This window comes from Solanum verrucosum, unplaced genomic scaffold, assembly GCF_900185275.1.
Source record: "Solanum verrucosum unplaced genomic scaffold, falcon-dt-bn FXZP01000136.1, whole genome shotgun sequence".
NCBI classification, from domain to species: Eukaryota; Viridiplantae; Streptophyta; class Magnoliopsida; order Solanales; family Solanaceae; genus Solanum; species Solanum verrucosum.
This window is the reverse complement of record NW_026020145.1, coordinates 1085179-1108227: the sequence shown is the minus strand read 5'-3', so window position 1 is coordinate 1108227 and position 23049 is coordinate 1085179. Positions and strand designations below refer to the sequence as shown.

Genomic DNA, 23049 nt, shown 5'->3' with positions numbered 1-23049 from the left:
AGAGACCATAAATATTTGGTCCTCAATAACAGACCCCACCTACGGACCGTGTGTTAGACCACGGATCGTCGATGGCTTCCGTGGTTCTTGCACCAGGTCTGGAAAGCTGCAATTTTTTCTATTTTCTCAAATCCGAGGTGGTACCATATCTCCCCCTTGGGAACATTTGTCCTCGAATGAAGTCTAAACAAGCTGAGTATGGAGGGATGAAGATGCAATCCCTACCACTAAGTACTAGAAACTTATATCTAACTGAACTGAGTTCCAAAAACATGCAAATATATTGAAATGCAAGAACAACCGAAGGAACATATACTAAGACTGAATTTACGCACGAGTAAACTGAGAGACTGGAGAGGAAACTATTATCTCGAGCTAAAGCGATATCGAAAGGAAAGAGGTGAGGATACTTGGCCTTCATGACTGCTTCTGCTCCCCAAGTAGCTCTCTCTACAGACTGGTTCCTCCAAGTTTGTCAAATCTCATCACCCCCTTCATTGGTGATATTTTCAGGAAAGCCCAATCATCTATCTCAAACTTTAAGTTCCTTCTCCCTACATATGTATAGGACTTCTGTCTTAAGTCTATTTTTGATGAGCTGAACTTTTTCCATAACATCATGAACTGAATTTGGCTCAATCAAGGCTGCTTCATCTACTCATCCACCTTAGGAATACATAAGCGACCTGATATGCTCAAATTACACTTCCCTAAAGAATTATAAGCGATCGTTATCAAGTAAAGAACCTAACTTGTAGGTTGGGGTCCATCCCACAAGGAATATGGTTTAGACTTAAACTTAACTCACTATTATATCCATTTAGTCAAGTTATTTCCGAGACAAGTAAGTAAAGGAGGGGGGGGGGGGGGTATTTGTGAAACAAATAACTGATTGTTGTTAAGTAACAAGTGAGCAAGATTTGAACTTTGTTGTTATCAATAAGAGAGAGAAACTAGGGTGTATGTGTTCCCCATAAGCTCTTAACGCGGTAGTCCTAATAATAGTAATCATTTCCTAGTGTATCACATGCAAAGTTGGTAAGTTAGGTATCCCTAAGTGATTGGTCCTCCAAATAGGGAATTTCACCCCGCACCTTGGTCCAGCTACGTGTGTATAATTTACTAACTCTTACCTTTACTTCAGATTATACATCACATCAAATTATGTCTTAGTTTTCACCCTCGCATCAATTGACATTAGACTATTAGATAGTATCACACTAAATCTCTGTTGATAATTCTTTTCTTATTAACTACCTCCTTGGTCTGGTAAGTAGCAACAAGGTGAGTTCTAACGTTGGTCAATGTTAAAAAGACTTCTAAACGAAAGAATTACCAATATATGCATCAACAATAATCAAAAATTACTTAGTTATTATGCATACATTGTTAATTGCTCATGGTTCCACAACCCTAGTTGTGAATTTAGCTACGCATGCTTGGAAGAACACAATTCATATTATTTTTAGAAGAAGAATTCATGAACTTACATATTGAGTAGAAGAAACCCGTAATCTCCAATTAAAATTCAAATAAAAAATCTTATAAACCGAAATTAGAAAATCAAATTGTCAAAGTTTGCAAGTTAATTTCCAAGAAAATAGCAAGACCTAAACGTATACAGTGGTGTCTAACTCCCAAAAGAAGAAGAAGAAAAGAACCCTCAAAAGTATCTCCTATTAATCATCTCCCATAAAGAATAATTTTTTATGCCCTATTTATAAATATAGAAACCCTAAATAAAATAATTGAGTTCAAGATAAATTAGGAAATCAAAAATCGGAAGGAATTGATTTCCTATAATTATTTGCTGTTTCTGGAATTTTTGTTCCCGCCGCCTTCAATGAAGAGTTGGTCTCTTAATGACTGCCACGTGGCAGCAAATTAATTTGAGAATTGCGGCCCTTTTCATATATAGAAATATATTATTTTATTAACTTTAATCCATTAAGCTGTTTGTTTGATTTCCTTCTTTAATTTTTCATCTTTAATTCGTTTTAGCTTCAAACTTCTTTATTTTCCTACCAATTTAATTATACAAATAAAATATACAATTTAGCACAATTCATAAAATTCATGCTCCAAAAGGACAAATATAAATAATAAATGTGAGACAAATAATGATTAAATATATGTATTTTGGCCTCACATCAACACCCCACATTTAAAATTTTGTTCGTCCTCGAGCAAACATTAAAGCTCATCAAAATAGAAATGTCATCACTTTGATTAATACAAACAATTAGGTCATATACCAATTTCCAAACATCAAGTAGACTTCTAAATCATTACGCAAGACATCCAAATAAACACAACAAACCTCTAACCTCCTAACCTCAAAAAAGGACTTTGAAATCATCAAATTTAAGCTTGTTCACCTACTCTCATCAAAGAAAGCTAATAAAATCATCTATCTAACATGAAACAAGTGCCCTCACAAAAAGAAATAGTCCACACACTCGATTCAAAAGATTCAATATAAATTAAGGACTTCATATCAAGAACCACTCTCACAATTACAAATAAATTTCACATGTATACACAAAGAACCTAGGCTTGCCCATAATGTACATCTCCACTAATTAAGCATGTTTGAATAGAATCAAATAGGACTTTAACGAGTTGTAATGTAGGCTAGGGGACGGATAGAAAAACTATATAATAGTGACTTACACTTTCTTAAGCACTTTGCAATTTTACACTTCATCACCCATTATTTTCTTCTCTTTATTTTCAATCCTCTCTTCAACAATTATTTCACAAGTAATGTTCATCATCTCAAGAATGCTTCAATAATTTTTTTTCTAGTTTTCCTTCATAATAGCCACCATCAACTTACGTATTTTACATGCATTAAGGTGTACGATGTCCTTGGAAGGACCAGGGTCATCATCAAGGTAACTTCTGAAGTAGCCACCCTCAACTTAGGCTTTCATCCCGAGTTAAAGTGCACAATGTCCAAGGAAGGACCAGGGCCAACACAGAGTTTTACAACTTTTCTAGGGAAACGTGAGATGTGTGGATCTCAATCATGGGCCCTCTTATCTTTTACCTCTTCTTGTTCTATTAGCTACAAACCAAGCATTTCCATCCTTTTCTACTACTACCATTGTTCTCATTTTTCTTCTTACATAGTGCATTAAGGATTTTTTTTGGCTCAAATAGAATTATGGTATCAGTAAAAGGGGATTTGGCTCGATCATATGGTTTACAAGAAAAATATAGGCTAAAAGGCTCAAAAGGGTTAACTAGTGATATAATATCTGAAAAGGCTAAAATTTGTCAGACAAATAAAAGAAAGCCTATTTTCATCTCCTAAACAAAACAACACTTTTTATCTCGCTTCAATAACATGCAGGGCAAGTTCTAGACTAAGATGCAAAACATGAAATAAACAAATTCTCACCACACATGGCACAAGTATCAATCAAGATGGATCAATTCAACTTCTAAGAGAGACATGATAATAACAAACAACAAAATAAAATAAGTTATATACAAAGTCACAACCATGAGTTTAGGTGTCAAAGAGTCTGTAATTTTCTTATCAATCAAGCATTCACAAGAAAGTACTACTAAGAATTTAGGCCTAAATAACATGGATCACACTACTCAAAAGGGTCTTTTCTTTTCTCTCAAAATAAAATAAAATTAAAAGAACACTTATTCCTAAAAAAATAAAAGACACTCGATTCAAAGGGACTATCCTCAGGAAAATAACCGAAAACAAAAGCCAAGGAATCCATCCTAAGAAAAGAAAAGACTCAATAAAATAATATAAACTAGGAATTCATTCCTCCACCCCACACTTAAAAAGATGCTATGTCCCCAAAACATCAAATAAAATTTAAAACAAGGGTTAGGAAAACTTCCTAAGGCCTCTAGGCCTAGCTAGTAGCATGTTCTCTTATTTTTCATCAAGGGTCGTACGCACCCCACACTTAAGCTCAAACGTGCTCCTTGATTTATTTTTTGGATACTCAGACTTCCACTAATCTGCAAAAAAAAAACAAGACCAAAAGAAAAAAAGTGACACTAATAAAAAATAAAATAAGAAGTTACACTACTAATTGGGTTGCCTCCCAATAAGCGCTTAATTTAACATCGTGGCACGACGCAGACACCTTAGTTACTCGGTTCCATCTCCTTGACCCTCTCTAATTGGATTATTGTGTATCCCTAGATTTGCCATTTTTTTCAAAGTCTTTCATAGTTCAGAATCGTTGGAGGTCAAGGGTTCGCTAGACTTCGTGTACTTGACATACACTAGAGTTGAAACCTGTAGAAAACAAAAACAAAAACAAAAAACGTAAAATCAAGAAATACTCGACTAAAATTCAATAATTTAGTTAAACTTAATCTAAAAGCCAAATCCCCCGGTAGCGGCGCCAGAATTTGATACGTTCAAATTACACTTCCCTAAAGAAGTATAACCGGTCGTTATCAAGTAAAGAACCTAACTTGTAGGTTGGGGTCGATCCTACGAGGAATATGGTTTACACTTAAACTTAACTCACTATTATATCTGTTTAGTCAAGTTATTTTCGAGACAAGAAAGTAAAGGGGAGGGGGGGGGGGGGATTTGTGAAACAAATAACTGATTGTTGTTAAGTAACAACTGAGTAAGATTTGAACTTTGTTGTTATCAATGAGAGAGAAACTAGGGTGTATGTGTTCCCCATAAGCTCTTAATGCGGTAATCCTAATAATAGTAATCATTTCCTAGTGTATCACATGCAAAGTTGGTACGTTAGGTATCCCTAAGTGATTGGTCCTCCAAATAGGGAATTTCACCTCGCACCTTGGTCCAGCTACGTGTGTATAATTTACTAACCCTTCCTTTACCTCAGACATCAATGTATGGCTTAGTTTTCACCCTCGCACCAATTGACATTAGACTATTAGATAGTATCATACTAAATCATTGTTGATAATTCTTTTCTTATTAACTACCTCCTTGGTCCGGCAAGTAGCAACAATGCGAGTTCTAACGTTGGTCACCGTTAAAAAGACTTCTAAACGAAAGAATTACCAATACATGCTTCAACACAATTCAAGAATTACTTAGTTATTATGCATACGTTGTTAATTGCTCATGATTTCTCAATCCTAGTTGTGGATTTAACTACTCATGCTTGAAAGAACACAATTCATATTTTTAGAAGAAGAATTCATGAATTTACGTATTGAGTAGAAGAAACCCGTAATCTCCAATTGAAATTCAAAGTAAAAATCTTATAAATCAAAATTAGGAAATCAAATTGCCAAAATTTGCAAGTTAATTCTCAAGAAATATCAAAGACTAAACGTATACAATGATGTCTAACTCCCAAAATAAGAAGAAGAAGAAAAAGAAAAGAACCCTCAAAAGTATCTCCTATTAATCATCTCCCATAAAGAATATTTTTTCATGCTCTATTTATAGAAATTCTAAATAAAATAATTGAATTCAAGACAAATTAGGAAATCAAAACTCGGAAGGAATTGATTTCCGTAAATTATTTGTTGTTTCTGAAATTTGTGTTGCCGCCGCCTTCAATGAAGAGTTGGTCTCTTAATGGCTGCCACGTGGCAGTAAATTGATTTGAGAATTGCGGCCCTTTCCATATATATAAATATATTATTTTATTAACTTTAATCCATTAAGCTGTCTGCTTGATTTTCTTCTTTAATCTTCCATCTTTAATTCGTTTTAGCTCCAAATTTCTTCATTTTCCCACCAATTTAATCCTATAAATAACATGTATTATTTAGCACAATTCATAAAATTCATGCTCAAAAAGGACAAATAAAAATAATAAATGTGAGACAAATAATGATTAAAAATATGTATTTTGGCCTCACATCACGACCATCTCCTCCTTGGGAGAAAACCACTACTTTCTATTGATGAACTGCACCTTCCAACTGAAGCAGTATAGGATCACTATCTGATTTTCTTTATCTTCCGCTACCAATGGAGATTATGATCTATTCTGGATTATCACACCACCATCTGATGTGTCCGTAAGACTAACTCCTAAGCGAGCAAGCCGATGAACATCTTTTGCTAATTCCTTCCCTTTTTCCTCAACATGTGCCACACTACACTTTAGAGATCATCTTTCTAGCCTTAAGGTAAGAGATAAATCGACTTATAGGCACTGAGCTACTATCTTTCCATTCTAAGACTAGCTCGTTTGGAAACTGAAACCAAATGATCCTAGTTCTACAATTGACTGAGGTATAATCAGGAATGTAACCAATCCATGCCTAGAATGATATCTAAATCTACCATTTCTAACTCTGCAAGATCTGTTAAGGTGACTTTCTGAGAGACTGTGACATTGTAATTTATGTATACCCGTTTAGCTATAACTGGGTCACCAACTGGAGTAGAGACTGAGAAGGGTTCTGAAAGAGTTTCTGGACTGACACCTAAGATTACTGCTATAAAGGGAGTTACAAAAGAAAGAGTAGCCCCTGGATCTAACAATGCATAAACATCTAAATGAAAGACTCATAACGTACCAGTGACCACATCAGGAGAATCTTTCTGGTCCTGGCGAGCCTGGAGAGCATAGGCGTTGACCGCCACCTGCACCAGATGAAGTGTCCTGCTGAGTTGGGTGATCTGATGGTGCTGCTGGAACTGTAGACTGATCCCTATTATTGTTACCTCCTTGCCCCTGCCTGGCAGAAGGGCATTCCTTCAACCTATGGCCGGACTGACCACACCCAAGACATCCTTCTTTTCCTGCAAGACACTCGCCTGGATGGTTCTTACCACACTTTGGACAAGTTGGGTAGGTCCTATTTCTTAAACACTCCCCTGAGACTTAGAGCCTGGTGCTCTACTATTCTAATCTTGTCGAAACTGTGAGTAATTTCCACCACCTGAATTTCTCCTGGGAGTACTCATAGTTCCCTGTTCTAGGTCTCTTGTTGTCCTTAACTATTCCTTAAGCTTATCTCTCTCAACCTACTAAGCATGAATCATGAGCCTAGAGATAATCATATCCTCTAACAACATAACATGTTTGCACTCTGTCTTCACTAAGTCGGATACTCCAAACAGAAACTTACTCATTTGTGCCATGGGATCGGCAACCATATGTGGAGCATACCTAGAGAGTTGGGTGAACTTAAGTCCGTACTATTGGACTGACATTGAACCTTGCCTCAAATTCATAAACTTTTGTGCCTTAGACTCCCTAAACTCTCTTGGGAAGAATCTGTCCAAAAAAAAGCTCTGGTAAAATAATCTCGTCAGAGGAGCTGCATCTACACTCATGTTTTTCTTTCCATTGAGTAAACCAAATGTGAGCCACATCCTTAAGCTGGTAGGATGCCAACTCTAACCTGTCATTACCAGTCACTTGCATCACTCCAAAGATTTTCTTAACCTCATCAATGAAGTTCTTTGGGTCCTCACCAACTTACAACCCTAAAAACTTAGGCGGATTCACTCTAACAAAATATCATACTCTAGCTGCCACTGATCCACCATTGGTATTAGTAGGAACTAGGACCAGCTGATTGTTCTGGTTGGCTACACTTTGAGCCAAAAGTTGGATAGCATTCCGAAACTCTGCATTTGAAACCTCATGGTCTGGGACTGGAGGGACTGCATTAGCATTGCGTGCATTAGCATTCCTTGGGTAAGCTCTACAACGAGGCATGATCTGAAACGCATAACGATGGATTAGAAATGAGATCATACCCACGCACGATAAGAATAGAAAGAAAGTGAAGTTTTTTCTTTAAACACTTCGTAGGCTCCCTATCATTAGATGTGGTGCACTTCACACCCATGAAAAGAACTCTACTTAGTGCGGCTTTCAGACATCCTAGGACTCTTGAACCTAATGCTCTGATACCAAGTTTGTCATCCCCCGAGGCTACCCCTTTGGCGTAAACACAAGACCTGGGATCACGAGTGACCCCAAGCTAACCCTGAGCTAGCATATCATAAGCAAACTGAATATATATGTCAAAAGTTGAACTAATGCGGAAGCTAAAATCTGAGATAACCAATAGTAGGGAATACCCATAACTAGTCTGAATATATATAATATACTAAGAGGTTAGTGACACTGAACAATCACTCAAAAACTAAAGTTGAATCTAACTATGTCTGAAAAAGCCTCTACTGACTAGAGCTGCTGAGACATGTCCCCAGCTAACCCTAGTAAAACTGAAACTGAAATGAAAGACTAAATCTGAAAACATGTCTATTGTCCTCGGAGTATGATGACTTACCACTGAAGCTGTTGAATGTGGATCGGGAACTAATCTACGCGTGATCTGAATGTAGAGGACCTGAACCTACATCATGAAACGACGTAGCGCAGAGTATGCGTCAATACTTGAAAGGTACTGAGTATGCAGGATAGGATAAAAGCTGAACAAAACACATTAGCTAAACAAAGCATAACTGAGCAATGATGTAATCTGAACATGATGGAAATACAAAAATATACTGAAAAGAACTGAACTGAATGCAATGACCAAGTACTGATTCTTAACATAACATGTTGAGACTGAATACTAATATAACTAAAACCCTGGTCGAATGCACTAGATTCTGACTTTGGGAGCTACTAATAACCGACATAACCACCACGTGAGCTAATTGTGGTGTCCGATGTATACGCCTCATCGAAGGGCCTGTTATACCTTGCTAAGGGTATAAAGGCATGACTGACTTGATCACTAAAATTGATGCCCACAGAGGGGACTTAACCTATGGGGGCACGTAGTTCTGGGACTATGAGGGTATGCTGAAACCCTAGTCAACTCGATGCTAAGCCTACTCTTAACTAAATATGTATATGATACATTATGACTGAAATACTGAATATCTCAAAATAATGACATGCAAATATGAGAATGTAACAATTATATACTAATAATGGGACATTCGAAACTGGAGAATGTATATATGTTTAACTGACATAGCATGTGTAATTCATGAACTAAGAGAATCTACACAATTAGGGTTCTGAGTTTCATGCAAAGAACTAAGCAACGATTCCACGAAAACATGATAATCTGATTAGGAATACTCTAACAGCTAAATCACAACTAATATCTAAGGTTTTAGAAACCCTAGGTCTAAGCAAGATAGAGGAATCAAGAATTTGACTGAATTTTAGGGACCTGGTGGGTGAAAGGAATCCACCAGTGAAATCCCACATACCTGGTGACGAAATTCACGGAGAAATATTTCAATTTTGGGGCTGGAATTGAAGAAAACCTGTTGCGTTCTTGGAAGGGTTTGGGTCGCCTTTTTTCTCCTCTTTTGTTCTAAGCTTGGATGATTTTTGGTGAATAAAGGTTCTAGGTATGTCTGACTAAGTTATTAGGCTTCAACTGAGTAAAACAACGTAGTTTAGGGATCAAACGATGTAGCTTAAGTGCCCAATGCATAGGAGATAGGACCAGAACGACCCTAACTTAATTCTAATGAAGCCTATCCACGGAGAGACCTACGGTCCGTCGTTTGGGTTCGTCGTTCATGATCTACCCGATAGAGCTTCACTAAAACGAGCATAAATTTTTACTCTGAAATGGGATTTTAGCAAATTTAGTGGCGTTGGAAAGAAGATTCAATTATCTTTCATTTGGTAGGTTATGGGCCACCTAATTTCTTTTGTGCTAAGAGTTATGACCATTTGAAGTTGACCCAACAACAATTTCCCTCTAACTTGTTGTTGACCCTCACCTACGATCCGTAGGTCCAACCACGGACCGTACTGGTCAACTGTGGGTAGGATCAAAGACCATAAATATTTGGTCCTCAACGATAGACCCCACCTACGGACCATGTGTCAGACCACGGACCGTCGGTGGCTTCCGTGGTTCTTGCACCAGGTCTGGAAAGCTGCAATTTTTTTTATTTTCTCAAATCTGAAGTGTTACAGTCTTGCTATGAATGTATGGGTTAATTTGGAAATTTTGAAAAGTCGGGGTATTATTGAGATACTCTCTAACTCTTACCCTAGAGGCAACACATAGCTCAAGGCTTAAAAATAGCATATGCATCATGGACAACACTATTCCGAAATTACGAGATTCTTCTCCATAAACACTTTATTAATTAGATGTTAACATACATCGTTTTTTCTACATCAGATAAGTGATTGATTCCTATTACAGACGTTGTTAATTAACTTAAAAATAAAACCCTTAAGTTTGCTTACATGTTAAAAAAGAAGATTATCTTTATGAATTACTGAATTTTTGGTTCATTAGCAAAAATTAATTAAAAAGTTAAAAAAGAAAGGAAAGAAAATATCTTTAAAAAGAAAAAGAAAAAAAATAATAAATGAAAGAAAAATAAAGAAAGGAAAACATGAAAAAGAAGAGAAAAGAAAAGAAGTTAAGAAAAAAGAAAACAAAAAAGATTATAAATAAAAGAAAATAAAGAAAGAGTAAAATAAAAAAATAAAAAAAGTAAACACTGAGAGGCAATTGAACATAGAAAGTTGTTTTAAAATATTTGAGGTGTAGAAAGATAAAAGTGTATTTATTTTATACATAAAAAGAAAGAAAGACTAGGTTTTAAAGACTTTTCTTATGGATGATAAAAATTAAGATCACACACTTTAAGGGACACCTTGTGTGATTTCTAGTTAAACCGCTTAAGAAAGGATGTTATTAATAATTTTGTACTATATTTGTTTTTCACTTTACTCTCATAAATAAAATTGATTAAGATCGATTTGTGAAATCAAATTAATAATGACTATTTTAGTAATTGTTTGGTGCCTTATATAGAAAAATATATTTAGTATAATTTCTAATGAAGTTATTTTGAATATATTTTAAAAATAAAAATTCATCACAGGAGTAATATATATATATATATATATATATATATATTCTCTTATTATATAAGAGGGAATTTGCACTTAAGCAAGCTTCTCCCTGTCAATATGTCTGCTTAGGCAGAGGGGTAATTTTGATATTTTTCAAAATATCTTGTTTCAAGTCTATTGTACTTTGCGGTTCGGATCATGTACTATCTTGTAATGAGACAAAATCACCATATCAATATTTAGTTTCTTTGCAATTTCTGTGAGTCTATTTTTTCTTTTTGCTCCACGTGTCACACAGTTAGGCCTTTGAAAAGTTGATCATTGTTTTCTTTCTATCTACGCGTACTTAACAATTTGATTAAACTATAAAATTAGCTAATAATTTTAATCAATTATACCAATGTTAAAAAAACAAAAACAAAAGTCTCAATTCATCAACAAATTAATATGACATGTTTTAAATTTATAATTATAACATCTCCTCGATGTGTGTGTTTCAAGGACAATTCTGAAATAAAATTTAAAAAAGAACACTATTATTTTGAATGTTGATAATAGGTGGAATGACCTGAGAGACCCCTGTAGTTGGCTCTATTTGTCACCTGGACCCTTCTACTCACGAATTTGTCGACTGAACACTTCAAGTGATTAAAACGCGTTATTTTAAACCCCTCTTACTATTGATCAAGTTTATGTGGCGTTTTATTTGTTGAATGAGATTAAATGTGTGGTTACACACGTTTAAAAGCAAGTGAAGACAAAAAAATTAATTAAAAAATATTGAAATAAAAAAAATTATATAGTGAAAAAAAGAAGAGAAAAGATCCCCTTCTTGGCTTCTTCCCCATTCCTTTACTGGTACTCTTCTTCTTCTTCTTCCTCATAAGTTACCACTGCCACCATCATCGTTGCCCTCCCCCCTCCTCTCTCCCCCACTTCATTTATCTTTCTCCACCCTTTTTCTATGATAGTTATTTTTTGTTTTTCTCTTTCTAACACAAGAAATTTACGGAGAATAAAAGGGACAAGAAACAAATAAGAGAAAACAAGATTGAAATGACAAATAGATGAAAAAGTTTAGAAGAGAGAAAAAAAAATAAAACTCTAGAAAGATTAAAATTTTCTCCACTTTCAATTTTGATGGATCTTTCGGCCAAACAATTCGTCGGCGGCAATGACTGCCTCAACAGTGGCTATTTGTTAATGAAGTGGCCGGAGAGACATTTTTTCCGGTGAATCAATTTCAAAAGGCTGATTTTGAAGATGAATATGAGATTTTTCTTTTTTTTAAAATTATTTGTAATGATAAAAATGATATGGCAATTTTTGTCTATCTGACAATTTTTATCTGATGTGGATAATGATGTGTCATCCACATCAGTGCGATTGAGAGACACTCATACTCAGAGGGGTTTAAAATGACGTGTTTTAATAACTTTAAGTGCTCGGTTGGCAAATTAATGAGTAGAAGGGTCTAGGTGACAAACTTAGTCAAGTAAGAGGGTCTCCCAAGTCATTCCGCCTTTGATAATATTGTGTATATTTTCTAAATATTTTGAATAAAAAATTAACGATTGATGGAGAAAAATACTTTAACTATGGATATCTCAATGGTCCTCTTCACGTTAGATTTGCGCGATAAAAGAATGAGATGATTTCCTCCTACATAAATATATATTATAATTTTAAAATTTATCAATATTAATAATATCTACAGATATTTATTTTACACTTAATGAGATAATTTAATATAATTTAATTACCACTTAAAAATAAAGTTATGAACAAATATTGAAGTTAGCTAATAATTTCAATCAATTCTACCAAAGTTTTAAAAAAAAGTCTCAGTTCCTCAACCAATTAATATGACATGTTTTAAATTTATAATTAAAACATCTCCATCGACGTGTGTGTTTCAAGGAGGACATTTTTTGAAATAAAATATAAAAAAAAAACTTGTTTCTTCTATTTTGTTCTAATTTAATTAGCGTATAATCTTTCCAAAATTATGGGACCACTAGCTATGATTTTTAACTTTAACTTCATATCTTTTAGTCATAACTTTATTATTTTGAATGTTGATAATAGGTGGAATGACCTGAGAGACCCCTGAAGTTGGCTCTATTTGTCACTTGTATCCTTCTACTCACGAGTTTGTCAACTAAACACTTCAAGTGATTAAAACGCGTTATTTTAAACCCATCTTACTGTTGACCAAGCTTATGTGGCGTTTTATTTGTTGAATGGGATTAAATGTGTGGTTACACGCGTTTAAAAGCAAGTGAAGACAAAAAAATTAATTAAAAAATATTGAAATAAAAAAAATTATATAGTGAAAAAAAGAAGAGAAAAGATCCCCTTCTTGGCTTCTTCCCCATTCCTTTACTGGTACTCTTCTTCTTCTTCTTCCTCATAAGTTACCACTGCCACCATCATCGTTGCCCCTCCCCCTCCTCTCTCCCCCACTTCATTTATCTTTCTCCACCCTTTTTCTATGATAGTTATTTTTTGTTTTCCTCTTTCTAACACAAGAAATTTACGGAGAATAAAAGGGACAAGAAACAAATAAGAGAAAACAAGATTGAAATGACAAATAGATGAAAAAGTTTAGAAGAGAGAAAAAAAATAAAACTCTAGAAGGATTAAAATTTTCTCCACTTTCAATTTTGATGGATCTTTCGGCCAAACAATTCGTCGGCGGCAATGACTGCCTCAACAGTGGCTATCTGTTAATGAAGTGGCCGGAGAGACATTTTTTCCGGTGAATCAATTTCAAAAGGCTGATTTTGAAGATGAATATGAGATTTTTCTTTTTTTAAAAAATTATTTGTAATGATAAAAATGATATGGCAATTTTTGTCTATCTGACAATTTTTATCTGATGTGGATAATGACGTGTCATCCACATCAGTGTGATTGAGAGACACTCATACTCAGAGGGGTTTAAAATGATGTGTTTTAATAACTTTAAGTGCTCGGTTGGCAAATTGATGAGTAGAAGGGTCTAGGTGACAAACTTAGCCAAGTACGACGGTCTCCCAGGTCATTCCGCCTTTGATAATATTGTGTCTATTTTCTAAATATTTTGAGTAAAAAATTAACGATTGATGGAGAAAAATACTTTAACTATGGATATCTCAATGGTCCTCTTCACAATAGATTTGCGCGACAAAAGAATGAGATGATTTATTCCTACATAAATATATATTATAATTTATTTTAAAGCAAATTTTAAAATTATTTAATCAATATCATTTAAAATTTATCAATATTAATAATATTTATAAATATTTATTTTACACTTAATGTGATAATTTAATTACCACTTAAAAATAAAGTTATGAATAAATATTGGGCTCGTGCACAGCACGGGTTACCCTTGTCCTAGTGTGTGTAAAATTGTATAAACAACAAACTATTAATTCAAATTAAATGCTATAATTATAGTTTGATTTAATTGTAACCCGTAGCAAACAATTGTCATTCGCCTCTCTCCCTAGGTTTTTCACTAGCCGCTCTCGCCAATCTCTCCCTTGTCTCTCTCGTTTTTTACAAACACAAATGTATAAAATGCATTTGTGTAACTATAAAGTGAGGAAAAACTGTATATACAAATACAAATACAAATACATATATTTTCGTTCTATACACTTATAATTATACAAATATAGATCTTCCCCTGCCAGTTCTCTTTTGCCTTTCTCTCTTTCTCGCTTTATACAACAATGATTATACAAATTACAATGTATAATTTGTGTTGTATAAATCAAGAGAGAGATAAATTTGATATACAAATGTTTTATTGATTCAATTGTATACAAATTCAAATTTTATGCAGATAGACAAACACATAAAATTGAATTGAGAGACTGTCAGCGATTTATACAAATGGTCTGCCAGTGAAATTATACAAATTTGAAGCTCCTGCCAGCGAGTTATACAATCTGATGCTCCATAGCAAACATAAAGTTTGTTATGGAGCACAATTATACAAACTATAGTTATAACATACATATATGATTTTTATGTTTGTTATATGTGAAAGTTGCTCTATATATAGTGTGTGTGTGTGTGAAAGTTGCTCTATATATAGTGTGATTTTTCATTAAGATTAAGAAGTCTAAATCTAAATGCACATCTGAATGATTATATATATCTTAATTCAAATAAAATAATAGTTAAATATTACATACGTTAACAAAATATTTTTAAAAAGTCATTCTTTGATAAATGTTAAGATATTTAAATTATATATAAATATTTCAAGTTTGATAAAAATAAATTGAACTACATGAACTACATATATAAACTATAATAATAAAATAATTATTAGAAAAATGTTTTTAAAAAATAAAATAAAAATTCAACACAAATTAATCTCAAAGAAATAACTGAAACATCCCTATGTTTGTTTGCCCATGTACTCTTCTATAAAATAAAAACATCATCATCCAATTTCAACGACACATATTTATAAAGTTACTTTGAACTTTAATCAAATAAAGTTTTTACAGTAAAATTTATCAATTCTTGATAAACAAGCAGGAACAACAAATATTAAAAGTTTAGAAAATAATTTGTATAACTAATAAAGTTGAGAAACTTGAGTTTTTTCTGAAGAGAAATTAAGGAAGATATTTTTTTCTGAAAATAAAAATTTCGTTTAAAGAATCTGATGAGAATAAGAGACTCACAAATTTAATATACCCCTTCAGACATTTTAAAGTAGAAAAAACAACCGCACTTAATAGCCTAATGTCTGAGATTCAAACCTCCATTAAGTGCAAACTAATAAAGCCGAATACTTTTACAAAAAAAATTATGCGTTCACTGCTGAACACAATACAATAAGTAACAACCCACCCAAACAAATAGTTGAAGTTGAAAAAGGATAAAACAATTTTTAGTATTTCAAGACTATTTTCTTGGCCAGGGACCAAAAGGCAAATATTGTACTACTCCCTCCATTTAAAAATTAAAAAATTATCAAAGAAAATGCCATTTTTAAAAATGAAGTAGAAGAATTAAATAAGAAAAACGAATTGAAACGAAGGGAGATAGTAGTAGATACATTATGGTCACATGGGTCGAACCAGCACATTATACTTGTTTTCCTAATAATGATTGAACATGAACTATTTTGGAAGGTACATTAAAGATTCCTTTTGGCACATGATATGAAGTGTCTCACCCAAGCACATTCGATGGAGAGATGTAATTAACAGACTTACATAAGGAAATAGTAGTAACAAACTAATTTAAGCAACTTGCTTCCAATACTATGTGATGAACCACATCCTGCAAGCAACAGAAAAGACTAGTAGCTTGCCATATAGATGTTAGGAAAAGCTCGAGTCCATCCGAAATGTTTAACTGTATTCCCCCTCACAAGATGCCAATACTAATGTCTTTTTACTGCAAAGCTGGCGATAAATATAACTGTTACTTCTCCAGATTCCTTGAGCCATGGGAATCCCAAAATGCAGGAACGAAATGCCATGAGTGATTGCAGTAAGACAATACCCTTCATCCAAGGTGTACTATAACTCAATTGATCAGTGCCCCAATTTCCAAGAGTCCTATGAAACACATCGAAATCCAAAAGGCCCTGAGCTCTCCACAGCTTGTTTAATGCTAGGAAACCGATCAGCCCATGATGAATATGCTACACCAAATTCAGACAACACAAATAGAATAATTCTCAACCTTTTCAAAGCTAAGAAAAAAGAGTAAAACATTGAAATATTAGGCCTTATTAACCATATCAACAAAAAAAAATAAAACTTGTATGGAGGTTGATGATGGAGATGGCCTGCGGTGATGGTTGTGGGTGTCAATTGAGGATGATGGTGGCCATGGCTTGTAGCAAGCGGTGATGGTGGCTAGCAGTAGTAGATAACAACGGTGGTAGTTGTTAGTGGCAATTGATAATTGTGGTAGATAATACTTATAGATAATGTGGTAATGAATGGCGAAGGTGATGGACGATATATATTGATAGTTAATGATAGCGATATATGGAACTGGTAGTGGTGCTAGCGGTGATAATTATAAATAGTAGCTAGTTGTGGTGACAACCGACTATGGGTGCTCGGTTGCATAGTGGTGGTGGACAAAGACGTATCCAGGATTTTTAGAGGATGACTGCTTTTACACCATCATTTGGTCCGATTCCATAAAATTTTGTCATCACAAAAAAAGGTGTCGTTCAATTTATAATTGGTCTTAACAAATTTTCATATTTAAAAGCGATCATTAATAGCATTATTATCCAAAAATATTTACTTCACAAATTAAGAAAAAAATACTGAAAGAAAAGATATAAGAAAGATATGATAAGAAACTAGGAGAAGTGTGCTCATTAGTCGTAAAATTGTTGCTTAAAACAGATGCGGAGAGAGAAGTCCGGAGGTTTTTTTTTTCTTTTCGATTTTTCAGGGACTTCTGAAATGGAAAGAATGAAGTAAAAATGAAAAGAAAGAAATGACAAAAAACGATCAGTAAATCAGGAACCAAAAAGGAAGAGAAAAAATTGAAACTTGAAGAATGAACCAAAAAGAAAAGAAAGAAATGACAAAAAGAGAAAAGGACTGGAAAAAAAAGAAGAGAAACATAACAGAAAGTAGATACAAAAAAGAAGAAATAGTTAGGTAACCAAAAAAGGAGGGAAAAACAGAGAAAAAAGAAAACGCGGTTAGAACAGCAAAGGTGCCAAAAAAGAAAATGAAGAAAAGGAAAGAAAAAGAGAATCAGAAAAGACAAGACTTAAAAAACAATATGGCCAGAAGGATTCGATCCCAAGACCTGGTATGCAATGGTGCACAATGTCACCAATGGGCCAAGGTGCACTCTTGTGCCTGGGTTCCATATTGGGTTCACATGAAACTGTGCCCCTCCGTGAAAATCTGCCCCTGGGTTCTGGATGGTGATAGTTGATAATGGTGAGTCGCCGTAACAACATCATAAGCGATAAAAGTAAATGGAGTGGTGGTGAACTGACATCTTTGTAGAATCCTTGAATAGACAGGATTTAGACCCAAAATACAATCCGACTTGATGACCGAGATTTGATTTATTAACATTTAGACCTTCATGAAGTAAAGCAAATGACGCAAGAGAACTACGAACCTGAGGTAATTATCTGAAAAAGATCTACTTCAGCTTTAGCATCATCGGATATCAAGTCCTGAGTGCAGTCAGAACAATAATTTGTCAACTGGAGTATCAAAAACACAGTTAAAGATCATTTCTTTGGCATGTTTATTTTGTCACGTCCATTTTAAATGGGGTGAAGGGGAGGGTGGGGAAGATCAGATGATGAGATTGCTTATGAGTAATCCCAAACTATGAAAAAGCTATCAGTCAATTTAGGCAACAACAGAACAGTTGAAGCATAAGCCAGTGAATTACCTGACCACACATCACAAAGCTTCGTCTAATGAGCTTTGACAGATTACCAATATCGCCACTAGTGAAGTCTGGATGATTTAGAAGAGCTTCCTCTGATGTCAAATCGAGTATAAGCGAACAGATGCTTGATGCCATCATGATAATAGATGCATCATCCATACCCTCTGGAATGCAAATATATAAATTTAAGCAACCTTTGGAAAGCAACCAAAAGCCAACTTAAGTGAAAGATAGTTGAGACAGTATGTCTCAAGAGACAGAAGCCAAGCATCTACCACCTCTAGTGCAATTTGTTAGTACCAGTAATTTATAGATACAAAAATGTGCTATATTCTTGGTGGTCACAAATAACTGAAAAATTAGTGATGACATGGAGGAACAGTATGTTACTCAGGTACGGGTCTTCTTTATTTTAACATAAATATATTTCAAATTGACAATAACACGCTCTGGAATTATTGGCAAATAAAGTCAGAAATCCACCCAGAAGATTATGAAGCCAGAATTTCGTTAAGGTTTCTCTGACATCCCTACAAAATAATTCATTATCACTGTTTATTTCTTAAAGAGCCAATTCTCTTCTGGGAATAACGACATCATTATTATTAGCTCTTTACTTTTAAATTGAAGGATTTGCTAATAGGTATTATTTTTGCTGAGTTGTTTATTAAGATATTCTATTTTGTTTGTGCATCATTTTGATATTCTTCTGAAACTTTGCGCTTCACTTCTTTCTTTAAGCAAAGAACGCCTTTGTTTCTTTTTCCTGTTTCGTGTTCTCAAAAACAATGATTACACTTAGGCAACTCTTACTCACTCAAGGGATCCTCCAAGCTCGAAGATATAGTCCCACTAAGCAACTCATACCCCTCATCCTCTTTCCTCTACAAAACACCACATTCTGGTCCCTTTACTCAATCCTCGCCATCGTCGTCCTTTTACTCTACTTATTTAGAATCCCTCTACCCAGCTCAGAATCTACAAATCCTCCCAGTAATGTTGAACACATGCATCACACGGAAACAGGAAAAATGGAAAATAAATTTCAACAAGCTCTACCTCCCTTGCCTTTGATATTTACTTCTTGTGCTCACATGCGATCAACCAAAAAAGCTTCACAATCTCACATATTGGAGGGACAGCCGGATAGCTGAGATTTAAGACTTGAAGCATCAGAAGTTACTTTGATGGAAACATCAATGAACCACCGCTAAACAGAAACCTTTTCCTACTTTGAGGAAGTAGAAGATTAGGAGTAAGGAATTATGATGCCTTATGGGCCTCTTTGATACTTCTATTTTCAGATACAACTGTCATTAGGTCCAGAGTCATCTATAGTTGTTAGATGGCAGAAGGAGAAGAAAAGATCTTCTTCTGGAGAGATCAAGGTTCCACTTTTCTGCTCTAGCTCTTAAGACATTTTGGTTACATTCTTTTATAAAAGCTAATTTAAGAATTTTTGTTTCCTGTTTAAGACTTCCCCATATCATTGTTTCTTTTTGAATTGAATAATTACTGGCTGACACTTTCTTTGATCTGGTAATGAGGAGTACTGTACTTGTGTTTTGAAGTCCACACAAACATTAGTGCTCTAGATAGTAGATATTTTCATTGGTTTAGTTAAAAACAGATGAATTTGTGTCATCTATATGTGATACGAATTAGGATCCCCTAATGATTAATTTACTTCTTGGCAGTTGGCACACAATTTACCTTTTTCTGGACAAGAACACACCAATTAATTGGAAATCCAGCTTTCTAGCTGACTACAAAGCATAATCTTTCTACGCTTGAGCAGGGCTTTTCAGTCATTGCTTGGTCATGACTGATAAAGAAATGAATCTTGGGCGTAACTCAACCCTAAAATCTAGCTCAGAGGATTGTCCAAGTCTCCAAGACCATATAAGGAGACCAAGAACCCTAATGCCCACCAATGTGGGACTCAATACCCCCCCGCAAGCCTAGGACTGGACATCCAGGGCGCAGACAATATAAAATGGGGGCTCAACCTCGAACGAAATAATGAATCGGGTTGGGCCTAGCCCTGATACCATGATAAAGAAATGAATCTTGGACCTAACTCAACCCAAAAGCTAGCTCATGAGGAAGAATTGCCCAAGACCATATAAGAAGATCAAGGACCCTAATGCCCACTGATGTCGGAATCAACAATGACTTGTGTGCCAAAAACCTGACCAAACTGTTGATTTGGACAAGCAAAACATACACCAATTCATTGTAAATCCAGCTTTCTAGTAAACTAGAGAACATTATCTTTCTACACCTGAGTAAGGCTTTTTATTACTTGGTCATGACTTATGTCCCAAAGACCTAACCCAAGCGTTGAGTTAAATTAAAATGGTTATTTAGCTTGCTATGTTAATTTTAATATCAATTGTTTGGTTTAGTTTCATTTGGGGAGAAAAATCTGTACAGAAGTGACAAGTGACTTCCTGATAAAAAGAAGAAGTGAACTATTATGTATTTAAAATAATGAAAAAAGAAAAGGTACTTTTAGTTTTAGCAGTTCTGATATATTCTGTTGCCAAAATCTGGGAGATAAACTTGTTTAGATTAGTGTACCCTTGAAATGTGCCCTTAGAGTGTGGGTTGTTCATTTATAAAAAAGAAAAGAAGGAACTCAAAATTTCCCAACTGGAAAAGCTGGTCGAGGTCTAATGAAATTTAGAGTAAGTGGTGCATGTTATGGTAAAATGAATTGAGGCTCTCATGCACTATTTTGAGGTGGTCAGCTAGGTTCCCCTTTTGGATCTCTAACTACCTTTCTCCGGTGGTATTCGACTGCTGGAGTTTCTCAATCCTCTTTTGTTTTTCTTTTTTAAGCCTTCTATCAATCATGGATAATCGTAGATCTGGGGGGATGTCCTTTGACATAACTGAGTCATCGTCTTTAAGAGAGATATGGTATGAATGGATTGAGATCTCTAGGCTTTACATCAGAAAATGACACTAAGCAATGAGGCTCTATTCTGGTTGTCGCGGAGACTTAGAAAGGAATCTAACTTCAAGGGCTGGGTTTACAAGCCACGGAGAAGCAGAGACAAGGATACGTCTTTGTTCTGCTCCATGAAATTCAACAAATTTGGTTGCTTTATTTCAGTTATTGCGGTTACAGGGGCCTTCAGAGCAGTTATTATAGTGCCAGAGAATGCTTTTAATGAGGGTTGGTTACCCTTGGTTTCAAAACTGGAAAGCTTCATTAATAGGGGGACCTCCTTTTCTGCCTTTCTATCTATACTTCTCATACGTAGGAGCAAGTTATGGAACAATTATGAGCTTATTGGAAAACGGAAATATTGAGCATAAAAGAATATAGAGAATGAGCTATTATGTTTAAGCAACGGAAATTCAATAATTAAATGCCAAAGGGACAAGAAAAAACAGGCTGGTTAGAGAAGAAAGGACTTTAAAGAAGCTCTGAATAAACCCTGATGGTCTCAGGAGGAGAATGTAGGGGAGAGAGAGGAGGTATCCATGGGAACAGGATCATCACACACACACTGAGAATCTTCTGAGGAGGATGTGTTATTTGCAACAAATTTAAAAGTGATAAAAAAATAAATTTCAATCACAAATAAAATATGAACATAGTTTTATTATAAATACTAAGGGCACAAATTTGTTCCTCCCTTGATTCTTCTCTCTTAAGATTTAAGATTTCTCCATGATTCAAAGGTCATTAGAGGCGTATTTGTCGAACTAAGGTGATTTGGACTTTGATCACCACGAAAGGATTTGTGGATCTTCTTAAATGATTTGATTATCAAAAAGACTTTGGCATATCTTCATCTCTTTATGAATATCCTAAGAGTTGACGAGATATTCGAGAATCTCTTAAAGGGAATATAATACCCATCATATAGGCATAAGCTAGGGTTTAGGATAGAATAGCGTCCAAGTATTATAACTGAAATCGAATACATCTTGTAAAGTCTCAACTAGAATTGAACACCTCTTGTAGAGTCCCACAAAATTTTCATGTCTACAAATGACCACTACTTCAAAGTTTGTCCGAGTGTAGACTTGATGAAACTCATAGACAAGACTTGAAGTACCCATAAAAATGGTGCTATTTATGTTGGCACTCAAAACATATTTGGAACTATGTGCCTATTTGCGCATATAATGCAATTAGAACATAATTGCAACTTTGTGTTATGTCAAAGAGACCCTTTTCCCGCTTTTAACAAATTCAACATGAAAGTACATTGGTTCAAATCATATTAAGCAGCAGTAAGTCATTAACTGACTTCAAGCAGCATCTTAACATTACCAATTTTGAGAGACTTTGAGCATTCTTTTATCTAATCTATAATTAGCACAGAATGTACTGCAGCTAGGGACAGGGCCATTTAAAGGTTACACCTCTTCGCTAAAAGCTGATGGGTATCAATTGCTCATCTTTTTGGATGATGCTACTACAGACAGGAAATATGAAAGGAAAGAAACCAAGAAACTTCAACAGTTGAAATAAGGAGATCAGGCTCGGCAAGTGCAAAAATCTGAGTTAGAGATATTACCCGCCCAACGTGACAATGCTACTAAAAGTCTGATAAAACTGGGATCATCTGAGGGAAATTCAATTTGTTCCTGCTGTTCATGAGAAGGCATGATTGTCAATAACATTTCACAAATATAACTAACTCATCAATTAAGGTACTGCAGCACAGCATGAAAACTACCTTTAGAAGAAGATTCAAAATTGTATCGCAAGCCAAGAATATAGAACCATTATCCTCAGATGTAAAATTGTTTTGGTCAATCAAAGCAATGAGGTAACCAACAACCTGCAAATTAAATACATTCCCTCATAAAA

The 23049-nt window shown here is 34.7% G+C and overlaps 1 protein-coding gene across 1 annotated transcript in view; it reads right to left on the bottom strand.

Annotated features, from left to right (window-relative positions):
- Positions 1-16284: 16284 nt before the first annotated feature.
- LOC125828018 (uncharacterized) overlaps positions 16285-23049 on the bottom strand; it is a 30784-nt gene continuing 24019 nt past the window's right edge. The window contains exons 15-19 of the mRNA XM_049507324.1: positions 22916-23020; positions 22754-22826; positions 18213-18376; positions 17931-17988; positions 16285-16467 (exon numbers count right to left, since the gene is read on the bottom strand). Of these exons, the coding sequence (XP_049363281.1) occupies positions 16382-16467; positions 17931-17988; positions 18213-18376; positions 22754-22826; positions 22916-23020 (486 nt within the window). The 3' untranslated portion in view covers positions 16285-16381. The remainder of the gene's footprint in view (positions 16468-17930; positions 17989-18212; positions 18377-22753; positions 22827-22915; positions 23021-23049) is intronic.